The sequence below is a fragment of the Lonchura striata genome, chromosome 18 (assembly GCF_050655825.1).
Source record: "Lonchura striata isolate lonStrDom1 chromosome 18, ASM5065582v1, whole genome shotgun sequence".
NCBI classification, from domain to species: domain Eukaryota; kingdom Metazoa; phylum Chordata; class Aves; order Passeriformes; family Estrildidae; genus Lonchura; species Lonchura striata.
This window is the reverse complement of record NC_140720.1, coordinates 13842097-13868316: the sequence shown is the minus strand read 5'-3', so window position 1 is coordinate 13868316 and position 26220 is coordinate 13842097. Positions and strand designations below refer to the sequence as shown.

At 52.2% G+C, this 26220-nt stretch overlaps 1 protein-coding gene across 6 annotated transcripts in view; it reads right to left on the bottom strand.

The window, feature by feature from the left end:
• SEPTIN9 (septin 9) overlaps positions 1-26220 on the bottom strand; it is a 130691-nt gene that overhangs the window by 72986 nt on the left and 31485 nt on the right. Inside the window, exon 1 of one of the 6 annotated variants that reach the window (XM_021535814.4) lies at positions 25820-26051. The exons of 3 other annotated variants lie outside the window; for them this stretch is intronic. In XM_021535814.4, the coding sequence (XP_021391489.3) occupies positions 25820-25913 (94 nt within the window). In that variant the 5' untranslated portion in view covers positions 25914-26051. Of the gene's footprint in view, positions 1-1833; positions 9727-25038; positions 25754-25819; positions 26052-26220 lie in introns of those variants that run through there. 2 more of the 6 variants (XM_085556926.1, XM_085556928.1) reach the window with 2 other exon arrangements.

Sequence of the window (26220 nt, the reverse complement as noted above, 5' to 3'; positions counted from 1 at the left end):
CCCCGAGGGATGGAGAACCTGCCTCCTCCCCTGGAATTGGTTTTTAGAGCATAGCACCAGCGTGTGTTGTACTACTCAGCCAAATGCAGTTTTGACACAGCCCCTGCTTTGCCTTTTCCAGGTAGATCAGGGAGAGTGAGGACCCTGAGAGTTCTCCTGATGAAAGGTCCCTCACAGTGATCACATCACCCACACTGCCTTTGCTAAAGCCATCAGGTTCTGCTCCTTCTGTCCTTGTGGCAGGGATTTTCTTCAGCCACTTATCCAGCCTTCCTGTTCTTTCTCCAGACTTATCACAGGTGTTTGTAATTACATTTTAATTTTTATCTGAGAAGAGAAAGAACTCCCTTTTCAAAAGGAAGAGAGCAGATCACATCTCTTCTATCACTCGCTGCTCCCCTTGCTCACACAACTAGGGGTCTCACTCACTGTTTTTACTGTACCAGGAGCCTCCCCTCAAGCTCCTGCTTTGATAAGACCTTTGGGATCCTCTGCACAGCAACTGTTGCCCAAGATAAAATTCCTGCTCTCCAAAGCACTGGCTGCAGGAGAATTTTAGGTAAATATTTTCCTTGCTGTGTTACATTACAGTAGAAATATTTCTTCTTTCCTTACTACACCAGGCCACCACTGACTGCCCAGCCCTTTCTCCTTCACCATCACTCTGCTCTTCAGATGAGCAAGAAACTTCCTGCAAAGTTGTTTTACTGGCCTAGAAGTGATTTCCTGCCCCCAGAAAGGCAGTCTGTAAAATCTGCTGATCACTCAGTTACAGGTACCAAGCTAAAAATGGATTGATGCCACAAGAGCTGGCAGATGCAAGAAAATTTAACCTTTTTTTTCTCTGGGTGCTTCAGCCCTGGGCTCTCCTGCCCTGCAGCAGGGATGTGCCTCGAGGGCTTCTCCAGACCTCAGCTCAAACTCAAACAGTGCTGGTCACAGCTTCTGTCCTGGCACAGGCATGGGGGACCACAAAGCAGCCAGACTTAGAAAGGAGACTTCAAGGAGAAAAAAAAAATAAGAGAAAAAACCCCAAACAAACAAGGAGATGGCAGGTATCAGCTTTAGAAGACTCTTTAACAGGCTAAGCAGAAAAGGGATTTCCCTATCCAAACCCATTTCAAACAGCACTCTGTGCACTTTCCTTGCAGGCTGCTAAGAATGCAGTTTTTCAGGCAGATTTTCTTCCTCCCACAAGTTTCTGAACCAGGCAGCTCTTATCAGCCTCACAATCTGCTGCAGTCAGGAGCATCAGGCTGGGTTAGAGCCGTGAGTCACTGTGGCTGCCTGAGCCTCAAAGTAACTCCTACACAAAAGTGGGCAATTGTGAAGACAACTGTGAAGACCCACAGGATCTTCCCCTTCCTCCTCGAATGTTAATTAGAAAACAAAACTCTTCATTGATTATAGCCTCCTCCATCAAATGCTTTGAGGCTTACAGACCAAAATTACTGTGTAGGAGTGGCTAAATATCATTATTATGATAATAATAATGTTTCTCGGAGAGCCCAAACACCTTTTCTTGCTGCTGGTCACAGGTGAAAGCTCCTCCCCAGCCTTTCTGGGAAGGTGCAGGGGGTGGGTGGAGGCACTTCCAGCCTGAGACACCAACCCCAGCGTGCTCAGGGCATCCCCTGGGCAGCACCAAGGCAGGGTCACAGGGAGAGACAGATTTCTATCACCCAAAGGGGGAGGAATGGTGAGGCACAGCTCTTCTCTCCAAGCTAAAAATAAAAGCTGTTGCCACCACCTTCCCTCTCTGCCCCTCTGCTCCTTGCAGCTGCTGAGTCCCTGCAAACTCTGCCCCAAACCCATCCCTGCATCCAAACCCACCTGGAAGAGCTGCGGTCATCTCCATGTGACGGGTGGGGAAACTGAGGCACGGAAGAGCTGTCACTCATCACCAGGGAGCTGGCAGGCCATCAGAGCAGAGCTGGCTGTGGCAGGGAGCAGGGCTGGCAGCCCCAAGCCCTTGGCTGGCACTGCCTGGGGACCAGGGCACTCCGGAAGGAAAACCAGACACGTTCCCATCCCCTCCGCCCCTGGTTTCGGGGATGACGGCGTCAGCCCTGCCCTGATTACGCAGGAATTGTCACCAAAAGAGGCTCCAGGACCTTCCTGCTTCCCAAGGGGAGGAAACACAGCGAGCACGGACGCACTTCAGTCTAGTCACACTTCCCTTCCTCTGCAAGGAAACCCAGAGCATGGGAAAAACTAAAATAATTCAAAGTAGGTTGGCTAATTTGAGCTTTCTGGATAATTAACTGATTTTTAATTTTTTTTTTTTTAATAAAATGCTGCTGGATCTCATTCCTTAGTACCACCAAGCATAGAAAAGGTCAAGTAACTTTGAAGACTGGATAACAGGAAAAAGTCAAAATCTGGAAGAATGGCAGAAGGGCAGCACTTAAAGGAATTTTAATAAAGACTTTGCTCATGAAAACAGCCTCAGCACAAAGGACCTCGCTGCCCCAATGGGTCCCAGCATGACCACAAGCCACCGATGTCACAAAATTAAAGTAACTCCGAGAATATATTAAATTAGAGACTTTTAGCAGCAAAGCAGAAACCATTGGAGCTCTACCATGAGGCACCCTGACTACCCAGCATCACTCACACCCCACAGGAAGGTGGGGAGGCGATGGGGCTGCCAGAAGCATCACCCACAGGTGAACTGCAGGGAAGAGCTGCTGTGTGCAAAGATCACCGTTACCAAGGGAACAAAAAAACCCCAATCCAACCCCAAATATGGTTATGGCACAAACAGATCAATAACAGCAGAATTAATAAGATTTTAAAGGGATAAGGTGTAACAGGATTGATGTGAAATCCAGGGAGCAAAAGGCCGAAGAGGTTTCTGCTTGTAGGAAATTAAAGAAGACATGAGGAAGGAGAAGGGACCTGATGCTTCTCAGATATTCAGTGTACAATCAGGGCATGCAGCAAACTTGGTGTTCTGGGGCAGCCTGGAGCTGAGTTGCCCCACATGAGCTGGATGGGTGAGGAACAAGCTCAGACAACCACAGCCTCTTCTCTGCCCCACTACAGACGATCAAGAAGATGAAGATCAAGGCTTATCTTCCTGTCAGCTTTAACCCCATTAAATCAGCACACAGAGGAGGTGCCAGCCTGTTCTTCTCAGAACAAGGGATGCAGCAAGTGTGGTTCCACTGAGCAGGGCAGGGGCAGCACCAACAGCCCTCCCCTCACCCTCCTAACCTGGAAAGAGAGCTGGGTCTGTCCTGGTCCCACTGTGCTCATCCTTGGTGGTCCCAAACCCCTCCCTGGGTGTGGGAATCCAGGGCTTCCCTCTGGCTGCCCTGGGACCCTGGCAGGGATCAGGAACCCCCCTGGACAGAGCCCCCAGAGACACTGGCTGTGATCTCTGGCCATGGAAAAGAGTTTTCAATCTTACAGGGTGAATTACCAGCTCTGAGTGTTTGATATAAGTAATAATTAAGTGTGGCACGGGTGCAAAAGTCAAATTTTAGGATTCTAGATGAGGGATTCAAAGGGGACAAGCTGGAGGAAATTGGGTGTGCCTTGTCCTTTTTCTCCTTCTCCATGCCCTCCATGTCTCATTGTGGTGTTGGCATTTTTCTGTTGGTTCAGGCTGGGCACGCACTGTCCAACGTAGGTGACAGATATTGGCACGTTCTTGTAAATCCAGCTCAGGGAGTTTCTGGTATTTAATGTTTGTCACATCCCACTGAGGGCAGAGCCCCACACGCTGCCCTGCAGGACAGAGCTGGGCAGGGCAGCAGAACATGTGAGAGATAAACAGAATAAACAACCTGGAAACCAGCACAGACCAATTATGGCTTCTGCTTTGGCAGCGGGGCTGACAGACAGAGACTTTCTACAATCTCAGGATCATCAATAGTTCAGATTCCAACACCTGGGGATTGATGGGGTCACCCAGAGCTACCCCAGGGCTGAGGTGGCATTCAAGCCAGGCTCCTGATCCCACTGCTTGCCTGCAGGAGGGATGCTGTGGGTCAGCATCCTCTGTGCTGGCTCCAGGGGCACACAGCTGGGCTGGGGGCACAGCTCTGCCCCTCCAACTCCCTGCCTTGACCCTGAGCCTCATCCCCTCCAAGGAGCAACCAACCAGCCCCTCACCTGGAGATGTGCATGCACAGCTTGAGCTCCCTGCAGTCCCAGCAGTGCCGTGGCCCAGCTGGAAGCATTTCATGCCAAGGCAGTGATTCTGGCTATTGTGCATGCTGAGAGCCTGGAAAGGGAAGTGCTGCCCTGAGTCCAGGCCAGGACATCATCCCAGCCACCCTGGGCTCCTGGGGTGTCCCCATGCCACTGCTGGAGTGGGACTGAAGCCTGGGAGGGGAAAGGGGAGGGGAGGGAAGCACAGCTCCCTGGTGTGGATTAAACAGCAGGGCACGCTTGCAGAGGAAGGAAATGGAAAGAGGATCAGGAACCTCAGGCAGTTAAAACAAACTCCGTCTCAAGCTCTTGTTCTTCTCAGTTTCAGGTCAGACTTTTCTAAGCACCTGGGAGGTGCAGTTTAGGACCCAAGCAGAAAACTGACTTAATTACTTTAATTGTTAAAAAAAATTATTAATTACTGCTTTTTAACATTAAGGCAAACAGGCAGAGAACTCAGTGTCTCATGACAGCACAGATGTTTTAATAGAAACAAGAGGCTTCAGAAACATTATTGCTCATCCTTAATGACTTTAACACACACAGGGCTCAGCACGTTTCCTTTGGAAAACCTTCCTGCGTGGTTGACTCCAGGAGGAACTGCAGTGCCTGGGCCTAGAGGTAGGGAACATCTTTTCACTGCTAGTTACAGGAGGGGAAGAGAAAGTGAGGGTCAGTCAGAACACTGAATCCCTTGGAAAGAGGCCATTTCCAGCTCTGTCAGCTTCCCAGCAGCCCCTAATTAGGGAGAATTTGCAGGAATAAATAAACTGGCAGCGCTACAAGCGTGCACTCCACTTCCAGATGTGCATGGCTCATTTTCACGTGGTGTCCGAGGCAGGGCTGGAAACTCCATCCAAGGGGGGAGCCCAGCCCCTCCGCAGCCCCAGGGGCACAAATCCCACACATCCCAGCTGCCTTGGGCACTGTCCTTCACCCCTCCAGTGCTCCCCATCCCTCTCCCATCACTCGTGCCCCCCAGACCCCCGTGGGACCCTCCCCACTGCAGGGCAGGGCGAGCTGGGGACTCGCCTCTCGCGGCCCCTGCTGCTCCCTCAGCCGCCTGCTCACGACCTTTTCAACCCTAAACTTTCCAGTCATAAATATACCAGCCTCATGGCAGGAAACTTGCTTTTTTTATGCTTCTCTCCTGCTTCTCAGAGAGCCATTTCCAGCAGCTCCTGCTCCCTGCGCCAGCCCCCTGTTGTTTCCCCCCTGTTCCTCCGAGATATTCCAGGCACACAGCAAAATCTGCTGCAGCATAAAGACCCAAAAACTCCCTGTAAAGGCTCACAAGCTGCAAGTCAGGCCTCAGGAGCAGCTGTACCTCCTGATCCCCCTGCTTACCATCAAAGGTTTTATTATTATTATTCTTTTTTGGCATCAAGCAGTTTGATAAGAACAATTCCCAGATGGAGCCGCAGCCCCACACCCACTCAGCTTCCTCTGGGCAGCATGGACACAGTGTGGGAGCTCACTGCACAGCAGGAGGAGGACACAAGGGCAGGGGGAGAGGAAGGAGAGGAAGAATGAGCACAATTTTCCTTTCCTTTTAAAGGTTTTGGCAGACAGCAGTGAAAGCACCAGTGGGGATGCTGAGGTGTGATCATCAGCATCCGCACCGAGCACCACTGGTGGCTTCCCTTTGCTCCAGCTCCACCACACAGGGATGGGAAAGGTGCACAAGAGGACAGGAATTGCTGTCAAAGTCCATGGGGTGTTCCCATGCAGATGGGAATGGATGCCCTGAATGGTCTGACCAGGGGAAATGTCCTCAGCTCCACCACTGCTGCCTGGGAGAGCCTGGCACACATAAAGTCAGGCAGGATTGGTGTTGTTAAACTGCTCAGCTCATGGGAAATGGGAAAGAGATGAAGCACCCCGGGGAGCAGCTGCCCTCAGCACGGGCAGGCTCTGCCTTGGCTGTTCCATCTCATTAAAGCACCCTCTTGAAAAGTCTGTTGCAGCCCTCTAGACTGACACAAAACACACCCAAGGTAACTCCCATTAGCCAGGTCCCAGGATAACCCCAGACATATCCAAAGGAACTCCCACTAACCAGATTCTAGGATAATCTCAGGCATATCCAAGGTAAATTCTCATTAACCAAATCCCAGGATAATCCCAGACACACCCAAGGTAAATTCCACTGACCAGATCTCAGGATAACCCCAGCAGTATCCAGTGATGGATGGAGCCAAACTGTGCTGGGCACCACTAAAGAAACACCCCTGAGCTGTGTGTGCCAGGGACCCGCCCCAAAGGCAGGAGGCAGCCCAGGAGCTCCGACCCCAGCTGCCTCTCCTGCAGGAAAAGCATGGCAAGGGGAATGACACAGCCCCCTCCAAGCAGCTCTCCCACAGCAGCTTTTGTTCCCCAATCCATCTTGCAGACACCCAGCACTGCCTACTCAGCATCTTCTACAGATGCAGAAGTTTCACAGCTGACTTAAAAATCTGGAGTAAAAAAAAAAAATAAGAAGCAACGAGTCAATGTTTTTAGGGGAATTTCCTTTGGTTTCCTCTCCCTTTCCCCTGCTCAGCCCTGCTGCCTGGCCCAGACCCTGCCTGAGGCTTCCCTGCTGCAGGGCACTTGTTCCTGCTGAGATTAAATCATTGTTGTAGAGACAGTGAAGCTGTCACCAGCCCCTCAGGCTGTCAAACACCCAGCCTCACCCTGAGCAGGACAACACCTGGGCTCCCCCCTCCAGTGCAGCTTTCCCAGAGCCACCACTGGCACACACGGCTGGCTGCTGGGGATTTCAGCCTCCAGAGACAAAAGAGGATTGAAAAACATAGGAAAAAAATCAGCTGGGAGATGTGCTGCAAGCAGGCCAAAAGCAGAGGCCATCCAGAGTTTCCCTAAATGGAAAGAGGCCCGTGAGTGCTCTGGGGGCAGAGCAGCAGGCACGGAGAGAGGGCACCAAGCCAGGAGGGAGAGGGGGAGATTTCCAGCAAGCAACACAAGGGGAGAGAAACTCCCACTGGCAGCCCCCCAAGAAGCAGTAAAACCTGGGGCTGGGCTGAGTCTGGGGGCTGGAAGAGGGAAAAGCTCATCAGCTGAGCTGCCCCCAGCTGTGGGACACAGCCCTTCCTGGACAGGGCAGTCAGCTCTGCCACTCGTGTTTCCAAAAGAGCAGAGCAGAGTTCAGATGTCCTGAAGGAGCAGCGACAGCCAGGACTGGGCTCTCTCTCAGCCCAACTTTTTGTGCCCATAAACCCCCGTGGCCAAGCCCAGCAGGGGAAGGGGAACAATTCTCCATTCTCCAAAGGGCAAAATCTCCATTCCAAGGAGATCTGCTCGGTGCCATCACACCAAGCACAAGGAGGTCGTGTGTTGTCTCTTCTCCCACTCCAGATTGTCACCCTGTCACCCACTCCCTCTTTGATGAACTCAGCATTACAGGGCTGACTTTTTTTATTACTTCATTCTACCCATGTGCCCATAATAACCACACCAGCTCAGGGAGTATTGGACTTGATGTTCCACCAAAAGAATTAAACAGCTCTCTTTTATGAGAAGTTAAAATAAGGTAGAAACTAAATCTGAAATGTTTTTCCTTATAAAGGAAGGACAGGAGGAAAGGGCTGGATGCATTAAGCATCAGCAGGGACTGGCAGTGTCTATAAACTCAGGGGATGCTGTTATTGCCACACAAGTAATCACAGACAGACCAACACAGCCAGGTTTACCTTGACACAAGGGAATAAACTGCCAGCCTGGGGCTCTGTCCTTGAATAACTTCCTCCTCCCCACACCTCCAGAAAAACCCCCCGCACCACAGAACCCCTGGGCTGGTTGGTCCAACGACCAGATGACATTCCTGAGAGACAAATAAAAACACGTGCCTTGCCTGGTCAGCAACACCCTCCTGCAAGAAGGACCTGAAGCACTGCAGGGACACTGTGTCCAGCAGCTCCAGCCACAGGTGGGCACATCCCTGCTGGTTCTTTTGCTCCTTTTTTAACCAAGGTTGGGATTAAATGTGTGAGATGGAATTTCTTGTTGGGAATCAGATGTTTATCAGTTCTTACCTATGTTAGAATCTCACAAACCATGAGTTCTACAGCACTTCGCTCTTAACAAACTAAAAATGGAGCTCCATCTCTCTCTCTACAAGGCCTTTAAAGCTAAACTATCCACTTAACAAATGACACCTCAATTATTTTCAATTTTAACCCAATAACCAACCACCCGTGCCCGCAATGAGGACTTTTTAATCCAATTACACAAAAACACCCAAACCCATGGAGAAGAAGGTGAAGAAGAAGGACCAACCTCTGCCCTAAAACCTCCATATCACTTTATATAAATTACTATATTCTAAACCCTTAAACTCTGAATTTTACACCCTGTGATATCACACACTTCTATCCAAACTCTATACCCACAATCCCAGTTCTATCATTCCATTTTGGAAGCTTCTCCATGGCCTGAGGTGAAATGCAGTGTTCTCTTGGGGGTCAGTGCCTGCAAGCACAGAAAGCCCAAAACTCTCAGCGACCAGGGCTCCAACACATCCCAACCAAGGCCATCTCCTGTGCTCCACTTTGGGAGGTGCTTTCCAAACAAACCTTCTCCACAGCGAGGGTTTGGAGCTTGGGAAAGCATCTGCAGTCAGCTGGAGGCCAGACAGCAATCCCTGCACTGCAGAGGAGTGCTTACAGCCCTGGGCACTCGCTCAGAGCCTGGTGACCCTGGCAGGAGCAGGGCTGGGCTGTCCCCGTTGTCACCATCCCCTGCACAGCCCAGGCACTCAGCGAGCTCTGGAAGAGGATGCTCTCGTGAGCCAGGCCCCGTGGAAGCAGCCAGAGGCCAATTTGCACATAAACAGCCAATTAGCTGGAGAAAGAGATGCCCACTTGGTCGCTTGCCAGCCTGGAGACAGATTTAAGACATGCAGGAATTCAATCTCGGGTCCAGAGATCACTGTGGCCAAACAGGCCACCTCCTTTGCTGGCCTCTGGGAGAGCCTCTGGCAGCACAATAAAAGGAGCATTTAGCCTGAAAAAACTGGAGGCCAATGAGACAGTTTGCAGCCAAGCTTCGTATAAACACGTTGATAATGCTGTTAGCATGGGAGCAGCGGGGCTGCACAGCCACAGCAGGCCTCTGTCTGCCTCAAGAAAGCCCCTTTCTTGCCAAGCACATCTTTCACCCATGATCTGTGTCTGCTGGCAGCCACAAAACCCGCTCACCTCATCTGTCTTCTGCACATCCAGGGCTCTGAGCGAGGCAGAACCGCAGGGCTCACCCTCAAACCCCTCTCTGCTCTGTGCTCTGTGCTCTGTGCTGAAACCTCCACCATCAAACACCTTCCCCAGAGTTTAACCCACAGCTGGAGGCCAGTGGTGTGCAGCAGCCTCAGCAGCCTCAGCCCAGAGGTGGGGAAAAGCTCCTGTGTGAGCAGCATGGATGGGGCTCATCGCAAACTGACTCTGAAGCAAGGGGACAAATTTCTGTGCCCTGCCATGGAATCATGGCATGATGGGGTTGGGAGGGACTTTGAAGGACATCTGGTCCAACTCTCTGCAACAAACAGGCCTTCAACTCAGAGACCTGCACAGCCCATCCAGGGACACATCTGTGCCCTGCTGCCTCGCAGGCAGAGAGGCTGGGCTGTTGGAGCCCGGGTCACTGAGATTTTTGTACTTTCTGTGCTGACAGAAAAACCCTGAGAACTGACCACCAAGGGAACACTGCATTTCTCCTGAGGCCATGGAGAAGCTTCCAAAATGGAATGGTAGAACTGGGATTGTGGGTATGGAGTTTGAATAGAAGTGTGTGATATCACAGGGTGGAAAACTCAGAGTTTAAGGGTTTATAGTAATATATATATAAAGCAAGATGGAGGTTTTAGGGAAGAGGATGGTCCTTCTTCTTCACCTTCTTCTTCACCTCTTCTTCACCTTCTTCTTCACCTTCTTCTCCATGGGTTTGGGTGGTTTTGTGTAATTGGATAAAAAAGTCCACGTTGCAGGGCATGGGTGGTTGGTTATTGGGTTAAAAGTAAAAACAATTGTCTTAATTAGACAGTTTATACTTAATAGGCCTTGTAGAGAGAGAGAGAGGGGGCTCAATTTTTAGTTTGTTAGAGTGAAGTGCTGCAGAACTCAGGGTTTGTGAGACTGTGACATGGTTAAGAATTAGTAAACATCAGAGTCCCAACAGGAAATTCCATCTCACACATTTAATCCCAACCCTGGCAAAAAGAAGTTAAGACTCAACACCGGGGGACAATCTAGCACCAAAACTCAATGTCACCTCTTGCTCACAGAAACTTTCTTGTCCCCACGACCCCTGTGCACTTGTCAGAGAGGGACTGTCCCAGCTCTGTGGGCAGGAGAAAACCTCACCAGCCACAGGATCAGAGCATCACAGAATTCACAGAATCACTGGGTTGGAAGAGACCTTCAACCTCATCCAGTCCAACCCAGCCCCAACACCTAAACTCAACCCTGGCACCCAGTGCCACATCCAGGCTGGTTTAAACACACCCAGGGATGGTGACTCCACCACCTCCCTGGGCAGCCATTCCAGAACTTTATCACCTTTCTGTGAAAAACTTTTTTCTAATATCCAACCTAAATTTCCCTTGGTGCAGCTTGAGGCTGTGTCCTCTGGTTCTGTCAGTTCCTGAAGAAAGAGCCCAACCCCACCTGAGCACAGCCACCTTTCAGGAGCTGTAGAGTGATAAGGTCACCCTGAGACTCCCTTTCTCCGGGCTGAGCACCCCCAGCTTCCTCAGTTGTTCCCCACAGGGTTTGTGTTCCAAGCCCCTCACCCCTCATCCTCGGTCTGCTGAGGATTTGGGACACTTTGGGACACCTTTGGTCACGTTGGTGCATTCCCAGAATAAAGCCTGGTTGCCCATCCCTTGCAGATCTGCCTGGATGTGGCTGTCACTCCCATTTGTGTCGCTCAGCAGCTTTGCTGACGGCTTGGGAAAACACAGGTTTGTGCAGCTCCTGCCCCTCCTGAGCTCAGCCAGCCGTGCTCTCACTGCCTGCAGCCACCTCCAGCTGCAGGGCACACAGACACGAAATGTCCTGGCACAATGGCAGCACGTGTCAAACTCCTGGAAATGAACTCATGGAGACATCCCTGGAGCTCAAAGAAACTTCCTCCTCAGCTCCTGCTGCCACCCTGCATCCCTCACACCTGCTGGCCACCTGCCACCATCCCCCAGTCAACCCTGTGTCACCATAAATGTTTTATTAAAACGATGGAGCAAGCACTTGAGGCACAATGAATATTCATGCTGCCTTCCACAGCTGCGAGCTGGGGTCCCAGCACAGCACAAGCTCTGCAAAGCCTTCCCTGCCCTCTCACAAGGCACTCGAGTGTGGGAGTTGAACAAGGATCGGTATTATCCACGAAACCACAGGATGAGCTTTGCAGGAACTGGCAGGCTGGATTGTTTCCAGTTGCTAAAGAAGGCAAATAGTCCAGCCCAGTTCTCTCCCAGTGCCAGATGTGGAGAGCATTAGCAGACTTGAGGATGTGAAGACACCCCATCCCCATCCTGAGAACCAAGCAGTATCCCTCACACACCCCCAGCAATGCCACTCTCAATTCTCTTTATCTTCTTATTCTATTTTTTTTATTTTCTTATTTTCTTTATCTATATTTTATTTCTTTTCTTATTTTCTTTATATTTTCCTATTTTCTTATTTTCTCTTCTCAATTCTCAAACTATTCTCTTTATTTTCCTGAATTAGGCATTAAAAGACCATTTTGAAGACAGTGGTTTCTTTCTAGGTCTTGCAGGCCGATAGAGAGAAGAGCTGGCAAAACTCAGAGAAGGCTGTCAAAGGAATAAAGCAAAATAAACCCCTCACCTTAGAAGGAAACAGCCAGAGCCTCTGACAAAGGAATAAAGTAAAATAAACCCCTCATCTTATAAGGAATCAGCCACAGGCTGTCCACAGTGCAGCACAGCCAGGGCTTTGCCTGGGAAGGGCTGGTGGAGTTCTCATTATGTAACACAAGGATGGTTACTGGGGACGAACTGGGAATCTTCCAGGGATTAAAATCCCAAGATAGACACAAGTCTGAGTGTTCCACACAGTCTGGAGCTTCCACAAAAGTTTCTCGCTCCAAAGACAAGTACCTCTTTGCATCTTATCCCCACTCCTGATCTTCTACATGATGATAACTATGTCTTTCAACCACAGCCAAAGACAGACTGGGTGTCTGTGTTTTTATCACAAGGGCTCCCCCAGCCCATACCAGTCACACAGGGATGGATTTCCAGACCCAGCAGATTTTCAGCATTTACAGGATCTCCTTGGCCTGCATTTCCCTTTGGTGTGCAGCTCTCCTGGAGCAGCACTGGAAGATCCCACAGCCATCAAACTACCCAGACCTCAGTTTTGAGAACAAAATCTTCCAGCCTGGCACTGAAAGGGCTGCACTAAGTGTTAACTGTGCCTTTGCTTCCGACCCTCACACCCAGAGCTGGGAGCTCCTCACAGCCAAGCCCACTCCCAGTGAGCACTACCTCAGCTCCAGAGCCAAAGAAAGACCTGTGGATCACAGCCATGTGCTGTCAGAAAGGCACAGAGTGTCAGAAATCACCCAAAGAGCCAAGCCCTGTCACAAATGGTCCAGATTTATCACTCCTCTCCTTCCCCAGGGAGCTGGAAATCTCAGTGTGCCCTGGCCTCAGGGCAAGCCCGTGGACCGAAGCTCCTCAAAGCCCAGTCCTGCCGTCCTGCTGCTCCACCTCCCCACTCCACCCAGCCCCAGCAGCTCCCAGAGGTGTGGCATCCTCCCCTGCCTGCCAGCTGGGAGAGAAACCTCCACTCCTACGCCTTCCTCGGGAGAAAAACCTGACTGAGGTGGAGCAGGAGCGCAGCATCCCAAGCTGCTGGGAGGGCACAGGATGGTCAGGCACTCAGGTGGAGCCACGCAGGTGAAATCCAAACTCCTTAAGATGACCCTGCTGACCTCTCCCTGTGTGTGGGTGAGCTCTCAACATCTCCAGCAGCAGCGGGCTCTGGGATGGCCCGAAGCCACCTCACACCCCACAGCAGGATCCCCGTGGCCCCGTGGCTCCCATCCCTTCCTGACGTGGCTCCCATCCCTTCCCGACCTCCCGGAGCTGCCAAAGCTCCTGGGGCAGCTCTGCCTCTTGCAAGGGGCTGTCAGCAGTTTGCAGATTGCATGTCCCAGGCTCGGGTATGAAAGAAGGATGTTTATGTAACCCTCGGAAAACGCCAAGCGCAGCAGGATTGCCCGGGAGAACGCGTTCAGCTGCGGGAGCTGGTGGAGCCCTGACAGCCACGTCAGCCCAGATCTGTGCCCTTAACTCACCATGATAAAAGGGCAGCTTCCTATTTCATGGAAAATGGCAAAGTCCTTCTTGTTCATGGCAGATGCAGTTGATGAGCAGAGGATTAAATTCAAGCGGCCACTTCCAGTGCTTCCTGAGAGAGAGCAGCTCCCCACAGAGCCAATTCTGCATCTCTGCTGGAAAGCACCAGGTTTGCTCATTGTTATTAGTTTTATTTTTTTTAAAGGCAGTTTCTTTTCCAAGCCTGTGACAGGACTGAAAACCAGCCTGGCTTTATTGCTTAAGTCCATGAGAGAGCTATGAAGGGAATGTTTTTGATGGGTTGTTTTGATGATGGATCTGACATAACTGCTTGGAGAAAGAAAATCTTACTAGTGAGCAGCAGTCTGCCTTGAACAGCAGCTTTACAAATATTGGCAGCTCCTGATGTTAATTAACTTTCCTAACCATTAGAAAAGTACTAAAAGTATCCAAAAGGCAATGAAGAACAAGCCAGGCACCTGGGAGCCAGTGTGTAAAGAACCTGGAGTGAAACAAGTGAGAGGTATGGGGAGCTGAGAACCCCAGGCACGCAGAGGTGGGAATGGCAGGGTTTGAGATGGAGGTGATGCCTCCACAGCTCATCTGCACCATCCTCACACAGATAGCACACTCTACACATCCCCAGACACTGCTGACCTCCAGAGTTCAATGCAATTCCTATTTAATGTTTAATTAGAGGAGAGACAGTTCAATTAACTCAGCTTCTCCCAGGTGGCCAGAGGCAATCAGGGACCAGTCCTGCTTCTGCTGGTCCTTCCCAGCTGCACGAAGATTGTGCATCACCACCTGAAGGGATGCAGGAAGAAGCAGCAACCTGAATTTCAACTCAAAACACAACATGAACTTCTGCCAAAGCTCAAGCAACCTCTGCCCCCTGAAGCTGGCCTTGAGCTCACACTGGATTTGAAGCCAGCACAGTGGAGGACAGGAAAAGCTGACACTTCAGATGCACTCCTGTGTCAACAGCTACAACATTTTAATTCATGGGGAAATCTGTCAGCAGATTGTCCTGACACAGCCAAGGTGCCTTTGAACAGAGTGTCCAGCACAGAACGGATTTCCCAGAATTTACGTTGGGCAATGCTCGCTGCTGCCAGGGCACAGAGGGCTCCCAGCAGGAAGAGGGCACTGACAGCCACCAAAACAACCTGCAGCCTCACATGAGAGGGAGCTGGCTGAGAAAAGGAGTAGATATTCAGGTTTGATGGATAATTACTGCTGTAGGGTGAATCCTTCAATGCAGAAAGATGGGTGCCCTTCTGTCGGCCCCTTGTTTGGATTCACATCTCCATGTGAGCAACAAGCAGCAAAATAAAACTTTTCTTATTATCATAGAATCACAAAATGGTTTGGGTTGAAGGGATCTTTAAGATCAGCTTGTTTCAGCCCCTGTGCCATGGGAAGGGACAGCTTCCACTATCCCAAGCCCTGCCCAACCTGGCCTTGGACACTTCTAGGGATGGAGCACACACAGGGTGTGGCAGAGGAGCAAATCTTGGGTGAGCAGGCAAAGCTGAGCTTTACCAGAGACAGAGCAATGTTTGGGTCTTTGCTGGCCTGCACCAGGAAACTGCACACAGAGAGAGGAGGGGGAGGAAGGCAAGGAGCCAAGAGAGGCAGAGCTCAGGCTGAGACCCCACCCTTGCTGCTCAAACCCCCCCCCCCCGATACCCCTCCTGCTGCTTCTGAGGCCCTTTTCTCCAAAATACCTTTCCTTCCTGCAGCCCTGCAGCACTTGTGTGATTCCCACAGCTCTCTGGCAGCCCTTCAGCCCCCAGGACCAAACCAGCTCTGCATCACCCACTGCCAAATACCCCCTCCTCCACCCCTTGTGCCCCTGGCTGTCACTTCTGCCCTTGTGCAGGGCAAGTTTCCTCTCCAGATGCAGAGGGCCCCTCTCTGAGCACCCTTTGATGAAGAGGGAGCTGTGGAGCTGTGACAGAGGTGAGCAGAGGACACCAGAGGTGGGTTTTACCCAATCTGGGGGTCAACCATGAGATGAAGAGCAGTCTGAACACCCCAGCTGCTGCACAGCCCTGCTGCACTGCTGTGCCCACAGCAAGACAACACCGGTGCCATGCCACAGCTTCTTGCTGTATCGTTTTGGAGCAAGGCCAGGGGCAGGATCCAAACCACACAGCTCCATCAGGGCAACGTGTGAGACTCGGCACCATCCAGCACACAGCCCAGTGCCACCAGGAACACCAGTTACTGCAGCAAACTGGGAGACACAACCTGCCCTCCGACAGGCTCCTCCAGTGGGTGTCTCAGGGGCTGCAGAGGCACAGGAACAGGATCCAGGCATGGCCTTTCTGGGTGGAAACACCGCCCACAGCACTCGGCTCTGCTGCAGAGGGGAGCGGGGAGGGAAGGGTTTCCTGGTCCGTGGCCAACACTGCTGTTTATGGAGGATATGCCTTCCCCAGGGTGTGTTTCAACAGAGCACGAGACTCACAATTTCATGGTTCACTTTCCCTCTCCACCCACCGGGAACTTCTCATATATTCTGGAAAAAAAGCCGACCCCAAAACAACCAGCAGCTCGCCAGCCTCAGTGGTTTCCAACCAGGCTCCCCTCCCTGAGGAGCAGCTGTCAATAGAGAGATCAACCAGGGCTGTTCAGGCAGCCAAAGTCAGGTTTGACTGGTTCTCCACTTGAATGGATCAAAGAATGCAAGAAAGGGGAGAACTGGGAAATATTTTAGGTGCTGAAGCCCTCTTCATGGTCCAACAGCTTATCTGCTCTCCAGGTTGCCTGCTTTGCTTCTATCTTGTCAAATCTGTGAACAATTAAACACAAACCCTCTTGGTGAGTGTTCCTGGAATGGCAGCTCCAGCCTTGTCACTCGACAGAGCCAAGAAAAGCCACAGGGGGAAGGAAAACAATTAAGCAAAACTAAAAGTTTCAAGGCTGGGGAGGGAGAACTGGGGGAAATGGTAGGGCCCTAGTGGATCATCCTCATTTCCAGGGAAAGTTGAAATACTTCAGCAGAAAACAGCAAGGAAGGGATGACCAGGTTTACGGGCTCTTCCATCTCCCCAGGGAACAGAGGAGATCAGATGGGTCTGGCTGGCGAGAGGGGCAGGCCAGGGACACATCAGCCAGTGGTGCTGTGGCTGTGAACACAGCCCTGGCAGCACCAGCATCTCTCCAGGGCAAGTTCTGCCTGTGCCAGCCTGAGGAATGGGCACTGCCAGCAGGGAATAAACCCCTCTCTTGGGCCCACAGCCCCCAGCAGAGACAGATCCAGTGGGAACACTGGTGTTCTCCAGCCTGATGTCCACCTACAGCCCAGCCCCACGTCTCAAATTAGCAGCAGGCACTGCCCACAGCCCCAGGGAGCCTCAGCCCAGCCCTGCCTGGGCGTGCTGACACATCCCAGGGTCAAATTCCCAGCTTTATCAACACAAATCCCTCGCAGCTGCCTAAGCAGCAGATCCCGAAGTGCCAAGGAAAAGCGGAAAGCATCCACCTCATTTTCCATCTAGGAAGTGAGAGCACACGTGTTAAATGATTTACACAAGGGCAAGGAGTGGAAGAGCAGGAAGAGGACTCCAACAGCCCCACTTTAAAGTGCCACGAGATCATTCCCTCCTGCTGCTGCTTGGATCCTGACTCACTAGTAAATAAAAGCTGTGCCAAAAACCAAATCTGTTCAGGAGAGGGGAACCCTGATGCTTTTAGAGAGGGGCACCCCTAAGCTTTCAGCAGTGTTGTGATAAACATTGTCCATTTTACTGAATAAAACCTCTCCCTATAAGGACATAAATCAGAATTTACTGTCCTCAGTTCTAAACCTCAGAGTTACCTGCTTTTTACAGCCAGACACGACCTTTCAGAGGTGAAATTCAAATGGACAGCCAGAGGGTGAAGGGACATCCCTGGGACAGGGGAGAAGTGATGCAGATGTGGGCAGGAGGAAGCTGGAAGGAGGCTGGAGCAGGGATTGCAGGTTATCCTCACAGCTCCCGGGGGCTGGGCAGGGAATGTGGCAGTGCCCACCTCATCCCTCCACGCCCAGGGGTGAGCCAGGGGATCTACAGCTCCCAGAGCATGGCACCACTTCTTCCTGTGGCTGCACATCCCCGTCCCACACTTGGGACCGTGTCCCCCTGTGGAGTGCTCCTGTTCCAAACAGGTGAGAATTTGATCTTACCCTTCTTGTGTTCCTAATAACTCCTCCCTTGACTCACACCCTAAACTCCATCCTTGTGATACCCTATAAAAACCCCATGACCCTTCCTTTGCAGGTTTTTCATCTTCATCCCGTCCCCTCCTCCCTGGGGGTAATAAATGGATTTTTGAGCTTTATGAAACTAAGACCTGTCTCACTTTGCTCCCATGCCCAGCAGTGGCAGCTGCACCCTCCCTGAGCATGATGAACTCTGTCGGAACACGACACAACAAATGGTGGAGGATGTGGGCAGCCAGTGAGGACAGCACGACCCCGTAATTCACCCGCTGACAGCTACACCTTGTGGGAGCCCATCTTAAAAGGAAAACTCAAGAGCACCATGGCAAGAGGCTTGAGAGTGTCCTTAAAAACATGGGGTAAAAGGCTTACAGGGCAGCAATTCCCAGTAAGGACAGCGGCTTACTGGGACTGGGCGATGGGACTGACATCTACCATCGCTCAGCGAGACCTTCATGAATAGTTTAAAATTGTTTTGGTTTTTATGTGCACACAAGGCAACATCCCATGAGCTGCCACCCCCACCTGGCCCCTGGCACATCCCTGGGGATGGGGATGAGTCAGTGGGAGTGACAGACTCGTGAGTCAAAGAGATGATGGCCAAAGCCTCCGGGGATGTGACACATCCACCCGGCCAGCCAGGACTGTGGGATCCAGCTGCTGCAGGGCAGGGTGACCCTGGTGCCCTGGAATGGCTGCAGAACAGAGGCCAGACAGAGCTGAGAGCATAAAATGGCTATTTATTAAAGGCTGCCATCTACGCCCAAGGTGGACAATGGTCATGAGTTTTTCAGACAATTAAAAGTTTGGTATATTTACATATCAGAGGTTAATTGCCCAATTACTGCTTCAGGTAATGAAGTCACATTCCCCCATTTTGCTCCCCCCCAGTTTATTTTGCTTATACTTTTCAGGGCCTGAGGCTGTGAGGGTGTCCTTGGTTCTCAGGCCTAGAGGGATTGTTTTGTCTGACTAAACTGAAGAGAGTTTACTGACACTCTCTATGGATCTCAGAGTTCTACACTAATGCAGTACAGGATCTGAAATAAAAGCTAAAAACTTAAGGCATCAACCCCAGAGGATCAGCTCAGGGATCTGTCACCTGAGGTGGGACAAATTTCCTAGAGGCATCCTGGTGGGTAGTGAAGCCAACCAAGATGTTTCTCATGCAGGGATCCCCCGCAACGTGTGTGTGCTAAAAAAGCAGCTTCAAGAAGTTTCAGGATGTTATTTACAGGGTATAGGTTTGGAAAGATCAGCTGAGGCAGTGGGAAAAGCCTCTTTGCACTCCTTTGCACATGGTGTAGCCAAGGAAACAGGTCTCTGGACTGGAAAATGGGAGATGCACAGCCCCAGGCAATCGACTCTTTGCAAGTCACCTTGTGAAGAGACATCACAATGTTTCTGTACAAGTCCTCAGGACTTTGCCTCGAGCTGCACTGACAGCGACCATCACCCAAACCCTCTGAGCAGAGCTGGGCTCCCTGCAGCAGTGTCACAGCAGCAGCAGGGACAGACACCCACCCAAAGCCCCCGTGGGCAGCACAGCACCTCTGTGGGCTGGATGAGCCTGCCAAGCCTTGATTCCCCAGGTCAGGGCAGTACAGTGCCTGGCATTTCTACATCACTCAGATGAGGAGGTCTGGAAAGTTCCTGAGGAGAGCCAGGGATCAGCAGCTGCAGCAGCTGATGGGGCAGGCAGGCAGCACCAGCAGCTCCTGAGGAAGGTGCAGAGACACAGAGCCCCACACAGGACCCTGCTGCTCCCCGACCTCAAACAGGGGCTGCTCAAACCTACAGCCCAAGCCAGAATTTCACAAGCACCCAACCACGGGGAGTTCATGACTTGCTGTGTAGCTCACCCAAGATCAGCAGCACGGGGACAAAATCCCAGACCTAGACACCAAAACCAGCCTTGCCCACACCAAGATGTGTCTGCCCAACACAGCTGGTTACCTGCAGGGCTTTTTCCTTCCCTTCCTTTTCTCCCAGCTAAAGAAGAAACTGTCCCTGCGCTCAAATCCTGGCTTCAAGCCCTGATCCTGCAGCTTCACACCACTCAGCTCCCCAGGAGCTGCTTTTCAGCTTCATGGGTGTCCTTTAAAACAAGCCTTCCTGCCAAGTCAGGATTTTAACTCTCCATCTGCCCCCCTACACCACCCAGATGGATTCAAGCACACAATTGCCCCGACAGAGGCTCTGGCTTCATCAGAGCTGCTTCAGCCACTCCATGCTGTGTGTTCTGGGCAGGTTTGGCACTGCCAGGGATCAACCACCCAGAAAACACCCAGAAAACACCCAGAAGAAAACCCAGAAAATGCCCAGAAAAACCCCAGCACACAGCCCTGCTCCCAGACCCCTCATGTCAGCTTCTCCTCTTATCAACAAGGCCTGTGACACCAAGGCTCCTCCATCACCATGAGCAAGACAAGGAAGCACAAAACCCTGGAAAGAAAAAATCATCTGAAACAAATAAAAAACCCACATCCTGCAGCCTTGGGAGGGAGAGGAGAAAGTGCTCCAGGCAGGCAGTGCCAGCTGGCAGGGGCTGGGCTGCTGGCATCCACAGATGCTGGCCCAGCTGTGGAGAGAGAACCCAGCTTTGGGGGAGTCAGGGAGAGTAATTTCAGAATACATGGAGCAATTCCTTCATTAGCAGCCACACCAGAGAGCATGGGTCAAAAATCAGACAAGAGAAGCACCAAATTATGAGTATTTGTCTGCTCCGATGTGCCAGAGACCAAACTTGGGTTGTCTTGATAATAGGGTTTAATTTTCCAGGCTGAGCAGGCAGCAGTGAAATGCAAACCCAGCATTATTTCCACAGCCTTGAGTGACACCATGGCCAAAGCTGCAACCTGGAGATGCTGCAGAGCCCCTCAAAGCCTGCATCCAAGCACCCACACTGATCCCCTGCAAACTGGCTTCCCTGGAAACCAGAACTTGCTCCAAGGACAACTCCTTTAGTTTATCAGGTACCTGGTCATGATCTGATCACAAAATTAATGCTGATATGTTTATGCAGCGCTGACTTCACATGGGGAAAAAAACAAATTTTTGTTTTGATACAAGAAAGACATTTTTTTTACAGGGAGAACAATCAGTCACTGGAACAAGCTCCCAAGGACATGGCAGAGTCCCCACTGCCAGGTTTTTCAGTAGTAGAGCACTGTGCTAGATAATCTCATTTAGGCTCCCTTTCCCACAAAAGGCTGGGCCAGGTGATCTTTTGGCATCCTTTCCAACCTGGGCTGTCATTCCACGGGGAAAATACACTCTCAGATTTATTGTGTGATTATTTGCTTGTAAAACTAATGCACTTTATTCACCTGTAAACCCCTGCCCATTCTCCCCCCACAAGCCACAATCCAGAGATGTTTATAAGTCTCTAACAACACTCTTGGCATCAGCAACCCAAAACTCAGTTAAACCTTACACTGCAGGGCTATTTCACTTCACCTGCACTCAAACTCCATCCTGCAGCACGGGCTCACAGTTGTCCTGTGGCACAGAAGCAGCAGCTGGGTTCATCAGGATAAATCAATTAAACAGCAGCCTGAAGTGCTGGAGAACAGGCAGGGCCATGTCCTGCTCATTTTCAGGGGAAATTAAGTTTTCAGTGTTGGTGCTTAGGAAGGGAGACGCTGCTGAGAAAAAGCAATGGATAGAGCTCAAGAAACGTCTTTAAAATGGGTCAAGATCCATGGATATTGGTTGAGCACACACATAAAGGATGCTCTCTCCATCATCTGTCCAGAGCAGCCACCAAGCACTCACAGCCCACGTGGAGCAGCCCCAGATCCCACCCACAACCCTGTGCTGGGGATTCTCCTCGCTGCAGAGTCAGAACAGCTCACAGCCCCCAGCTGCAATTCTGACACCCCTTCACTGCCAGGGAGCATCAGCAGAGACCCAGACACCAGATCCTTACCCAAAATAAAGGGGAATGACAGCACAAACCCCTTTTCCTGAGGACTTATGGAACATCAGGGGCAGAACAAGGAATTTTCCCTACATTTACTGCTCCTAACATGGGGATGCCATAGAGCCCTGAGCCCAACACAGCACTCCTCTCTAACAAATCCCTCTGTCCACGAGTTACAGCTGCAAGTGCTGCATGGAAAAGCCAACAGGACACAGAGATTGTGCTTCTGAGATCATTAAGGCAACACAAGACATGTGTTGACCCAGACATACTTCCCTAACTACGTACTCGCTTCTACTCAGCATTATGGTATGCTGGACCTTGGAAGAGCCCTGACTTGCATGAGAAATGTCCTCCCTCACCCCAGCAGCATGGGAATCGCCTTTCTTGGAGGCTCCAAGTCATCCAGCAAAGTAAAAAATCTGCAGAGGAGCTCCAGCCCTGGGGCTGGCCAAGTGCAGCAGAGCGGTGTCGAGGAGCGTTACCTGAGCTGTCAGGCCAGAGATGAGTTGTGCCCCACAGTGGGACCATATTTAATGGGGGTGAGCAGAATTTCCAGCAGATTTAAGAGCAGACATCAGGAAATGGATCATGCTTCATACCTTGACGTGCCCCAGACAACTGCGGGGATGCGTCCGCTGGCCAGGCAGCCAAAGGGGCTGGGAGCAGCACGGAGCTCTCCGTGGACACAGCGCCTGCAGAGGCAGCTCCAGAGCCCCAAAAATCACAGACCCTTCCCTGAGAGACCTTCTGCTCCCTGAGACAGGACCTGCGGCCGCCACAGGTCGCTACAGAACACGCAGGGTGAAGGTACAGGTGGTTGTTGCAGGGCACCGCAGCAAGAGATGGGACACGAGCAGTGGGACACTGACAGCAGACAAAGGGTTAAGGACATATGGGAAGGTGTCCCTGAGTGCCAGGGCTGGGTGGGTGCAGGGGGATCTGACAGGAGGTGGAACCATGTGTAAATGCCCAGCCTGGTGTCCCATGTGTAGTGTCCTGCAAGCCAAAAGAAAAAGGAAAATAATGCAAATAATGGCAGGCTTTTATCTGCCATTTCCTACGGACACCGAGAAACCTGAGGCAGCAAAGATAGCTGAAGTCATCAGAAACAACCTCAACCCCTCTGCCCTGACACACACCTTTACAAGATTAACTTTTATTAAAAGAAATGCAGGAACAAGTACATCCCCTCACACCTCCAGCAATCACAAACAGCACCCTGCTTTCCTTGGCTCTTTCTCAGTTCAGCATGCAGTGCTTCCCAGGCAGCTCTGAGAATATCAAAGATGTTTTGTTGTGACCACCCAGCCCCTGCTGCTCAGGATAATGGATAAAACCACGCCAAACTAAGAATATTGCACATAAACATACCTGTAGTGGATGTAACTGAAAGGCTCAGAGTGATCACCAATGGGTTAATTAACCCTTTATGGTCTTTCTAGGCACCTCCAGCCCCCATGCCTGGCTCTCCATGCCACTCACTGCAGCCGGGTGTTATGATCACATATTCATCATCACCTGTTAACTCTCCAAATGAGCTTGCCCAGTGCAATTTCAAAGGTGACGTGAGGAATTTCACCGGGAGATCACACATCGGAGCTGCACCCATCCTCTCACCCCAGCAGGGCAGAAACCAAACCCCTCTGCTCAGGGAGCTGCAGACCCTTCCTTTTCTTTTAAGAAGAGGCAAGAGGCCCCACGGCATGGACAATTAAAGCTCTGCAGAGAGATCCGAGCTAGGCAGAGGGAAGGACAGGAGAGCCATCTCCAGGCCACTGCCACCAGCACAACCTGGCACGGAGGGACAGAGCCCAGAGACAGCTCCCACCCCAAAACCTGACACAAACCCATTCAGAGCGAGTGCTTTTCATGCTTTCGCAGCTTTCAGAAACGTGTGAGAAATGAGTTCACTGGATTAGAAGAGGCAAACGGGTCCTGTGAGGTTGTGTTTCTTCTGCCAGCACCCCCAGGCGTCCCTTGAGGCTGGCACCTTGCTATAAAACAGGCAGCCCCTCGCTGCCCCACAGCTGGCACGGAGCCTGGCACAGCCCTGCAGCCTCACCTCGCACCTCCCTGCAGCTCAGGGTGTTTGAGATGGGATCCTGGGTCAGGGACACGGCTCTGGGAGGACAGCCCGAGCTCTCCCTGGACAGAGGACACCCCAGGGGACAATCCCAGCCAGCAGCTGTGGGAAAACAGACCTTAAAGAAGAGGTCAGACCCAGATCCCCCCTGCCCTGGAGTGCCCTCATCCCATCCAGCAGCCCCACACTCGGCTCAGGAGTCAGCTCTTCCCACCCACAGGACTAATTAAAAGCATATTTCGGGCCAGAGCAGTGACTGGGACGTGGCCCCCAGCGTGGCACGGATCTCCTTTCATCCAAATCATCTCCCAGTTAGTCACCAAGGCAGGGCCCACGTGCTGCTGGCTGTGACTGAGCCCTGCTCCCTCCTCCAGCAGTGCCCACGGCCCCTGGCACCCTCAGAGCACATCAGCAGGGCCAGGGTGGGCTGAGCTTCCCTCTGCACCCTCTGCGCCGTGGGTCTGAGAGTCAGCAGCACAGCCTGGTGACATCAGAACCACTTAAGCTGGAAAAGACACCTAAAATCATCGATTCCAACCATTATTTGTCACTTCTGTGCCCAGAATCCAAGAGTTTTGTCACACATGGTTTGTCATTCCTTCCACTGCCCAAGCTGAGCAGCTTTGCCTGCCTGTGCTGACCCCTTCAAGCAGGGACCTGTGGAGCAGATCAGAGACCAGACCTTCAGGCCATCCATTTCCCCATCCCGTGTTTCATGCCAAAGTCATGTCTCACAAACACCACCAGGATGGTCTGCACCTTTCCAAGGTCCCACACAGCGTTTGAGTGAGGGCAGAGAGGTTGTGTTCATCATCCTGGCAGCCTCCTCAGGTGAAGGCACACACCACATTTATGTACACCTGGCCCAGCTCACCAGGCACAGCCACGTGCCCTCCCTGCATCCCTGCTCACAGCAGGGAAAACCAGAGGAAAACCAGTTCCAGATGCACTTGGACATTGCTTTTTGCAAATATTGCTTCAGGGCATTAGCAAGAGCTCCTGCACCTTTGCACAAAGATGCTCTGGGGTCTTCCTGCCTGCCCTGGGAGCAGTGACAGCCAGCCCAGGCACCAGGGCTCGGTGCTCCTTGCACAAGGAACAGCCTGAGGGCTCAGAGATCCCCACCTTTGGTGCTCCTTCAGAACCAAAATCCCTGGATCACGCCACCAGGCAGTCCCCTTTCTCCCCAGCCACATTTTGCAGAGCTGCCCGGCACCTCTGTGAGAAGAAATTGTCCCCAGCACTGCACCACGGATGGCTCAACCCTACTGCCACCCACTCCCGTCCCTGCCCAGTGGCACAGGCTCTCCAGCCCGAGCTGCTGAAGCACCCACCCGGCTCCGAGCTGCAGGCAGCTCTCAGGAATGCTTTGAAGTGGCTCAGAGCAGAGGAGAAAGCAGAAGAGATGGCCAGAGGGACGAGAAGGTGCCACCCGCGCTCTGAAGAGCAGCGCGGGATGCTCCCGCAGGTAAATCCTGACCCAGGGCCAGCCTGGCTCGCAGCACATCCCTGCACGGTGCCTCTGGAAGGGGCCAGCCGTGGGAACAGCCTTCCCCGGCCACAGCTTCGCTCCACCCTGGCTTCAGCGCTTCCTCTGGCCGCTGTGGTTTCCCTCCCAGCGCCGATGCCCGGCAGGGAACGCCCAGGACGAGAGGCTCGGTGCCCAGCAGGGCGAGCCGGGCTGTGCCCTGCGCTGGCACGGAGGAGGGACACGCAGCCTGGGCACAGACACCCTTCCCTCAGCTTCCCTGCTCGGGGGGACACCGTGCAGCCTTGTCCCCTGTCCCTGCCACCGGAATGGAGCAGCCACAGGCAGCCCCGGGCAGCGGCAGCATCCCCCGGCAGCTCCGCGGAGCCGGGAGCAGCTCCTGGAAGCGCTCGGACATTCCACATGGGCGGGAATTGCGGGCAAAGCGGGGAATTCAATGGAATTATTCATTGCTCTGCCTGCCCCCCCTCCAGCCTCTCCCCCCAGCAGAAAACAGGAACAAGCAGGCAGCTCCTGCCCATCCAAGCAGGACCGGGAGGGCAAAACCCGCAGGGAAGATGCTTTGGCAAGCAGGAAAAGCTCCTCCGCAACACGCACAGCACACGCACACCCAGCCAGGAGCCAACCTTCCGAGCAGAAGCGTGTCTCCATGCCAAGAGCTCGGCGATTTTCCTCCCTCTGCCCGGCTCGCAGCTCTGAGCTAACAGGCTCAGCATTCATCCCCCCAGCGCCGTGCGGCACATGGGAGCGGAGAGGGGGGAGAGAGAGGCACTCAAATGAAATCCAGACCTAGAAAGCAGTTTCTTCTTTTTTTCCCCCCGCCCTGCTTCTTTTCCCCCGCTTCGCCCCCCTCCCGGCTTCTGCTGGAATCACCGTCTGTCTCAGGGCTCAGGAGGATGGGAAGGAAAAAAAAAAAAAAGAAAAAATGCAGAAGGGAAGCGTTGCAGGAGAAAAAAAAAAAAAAAAAAAAAGGAAATAAATAAAGGAATCGGCTGAATTCCACCCGGAGCAGGGCTGTTCCTCTCCT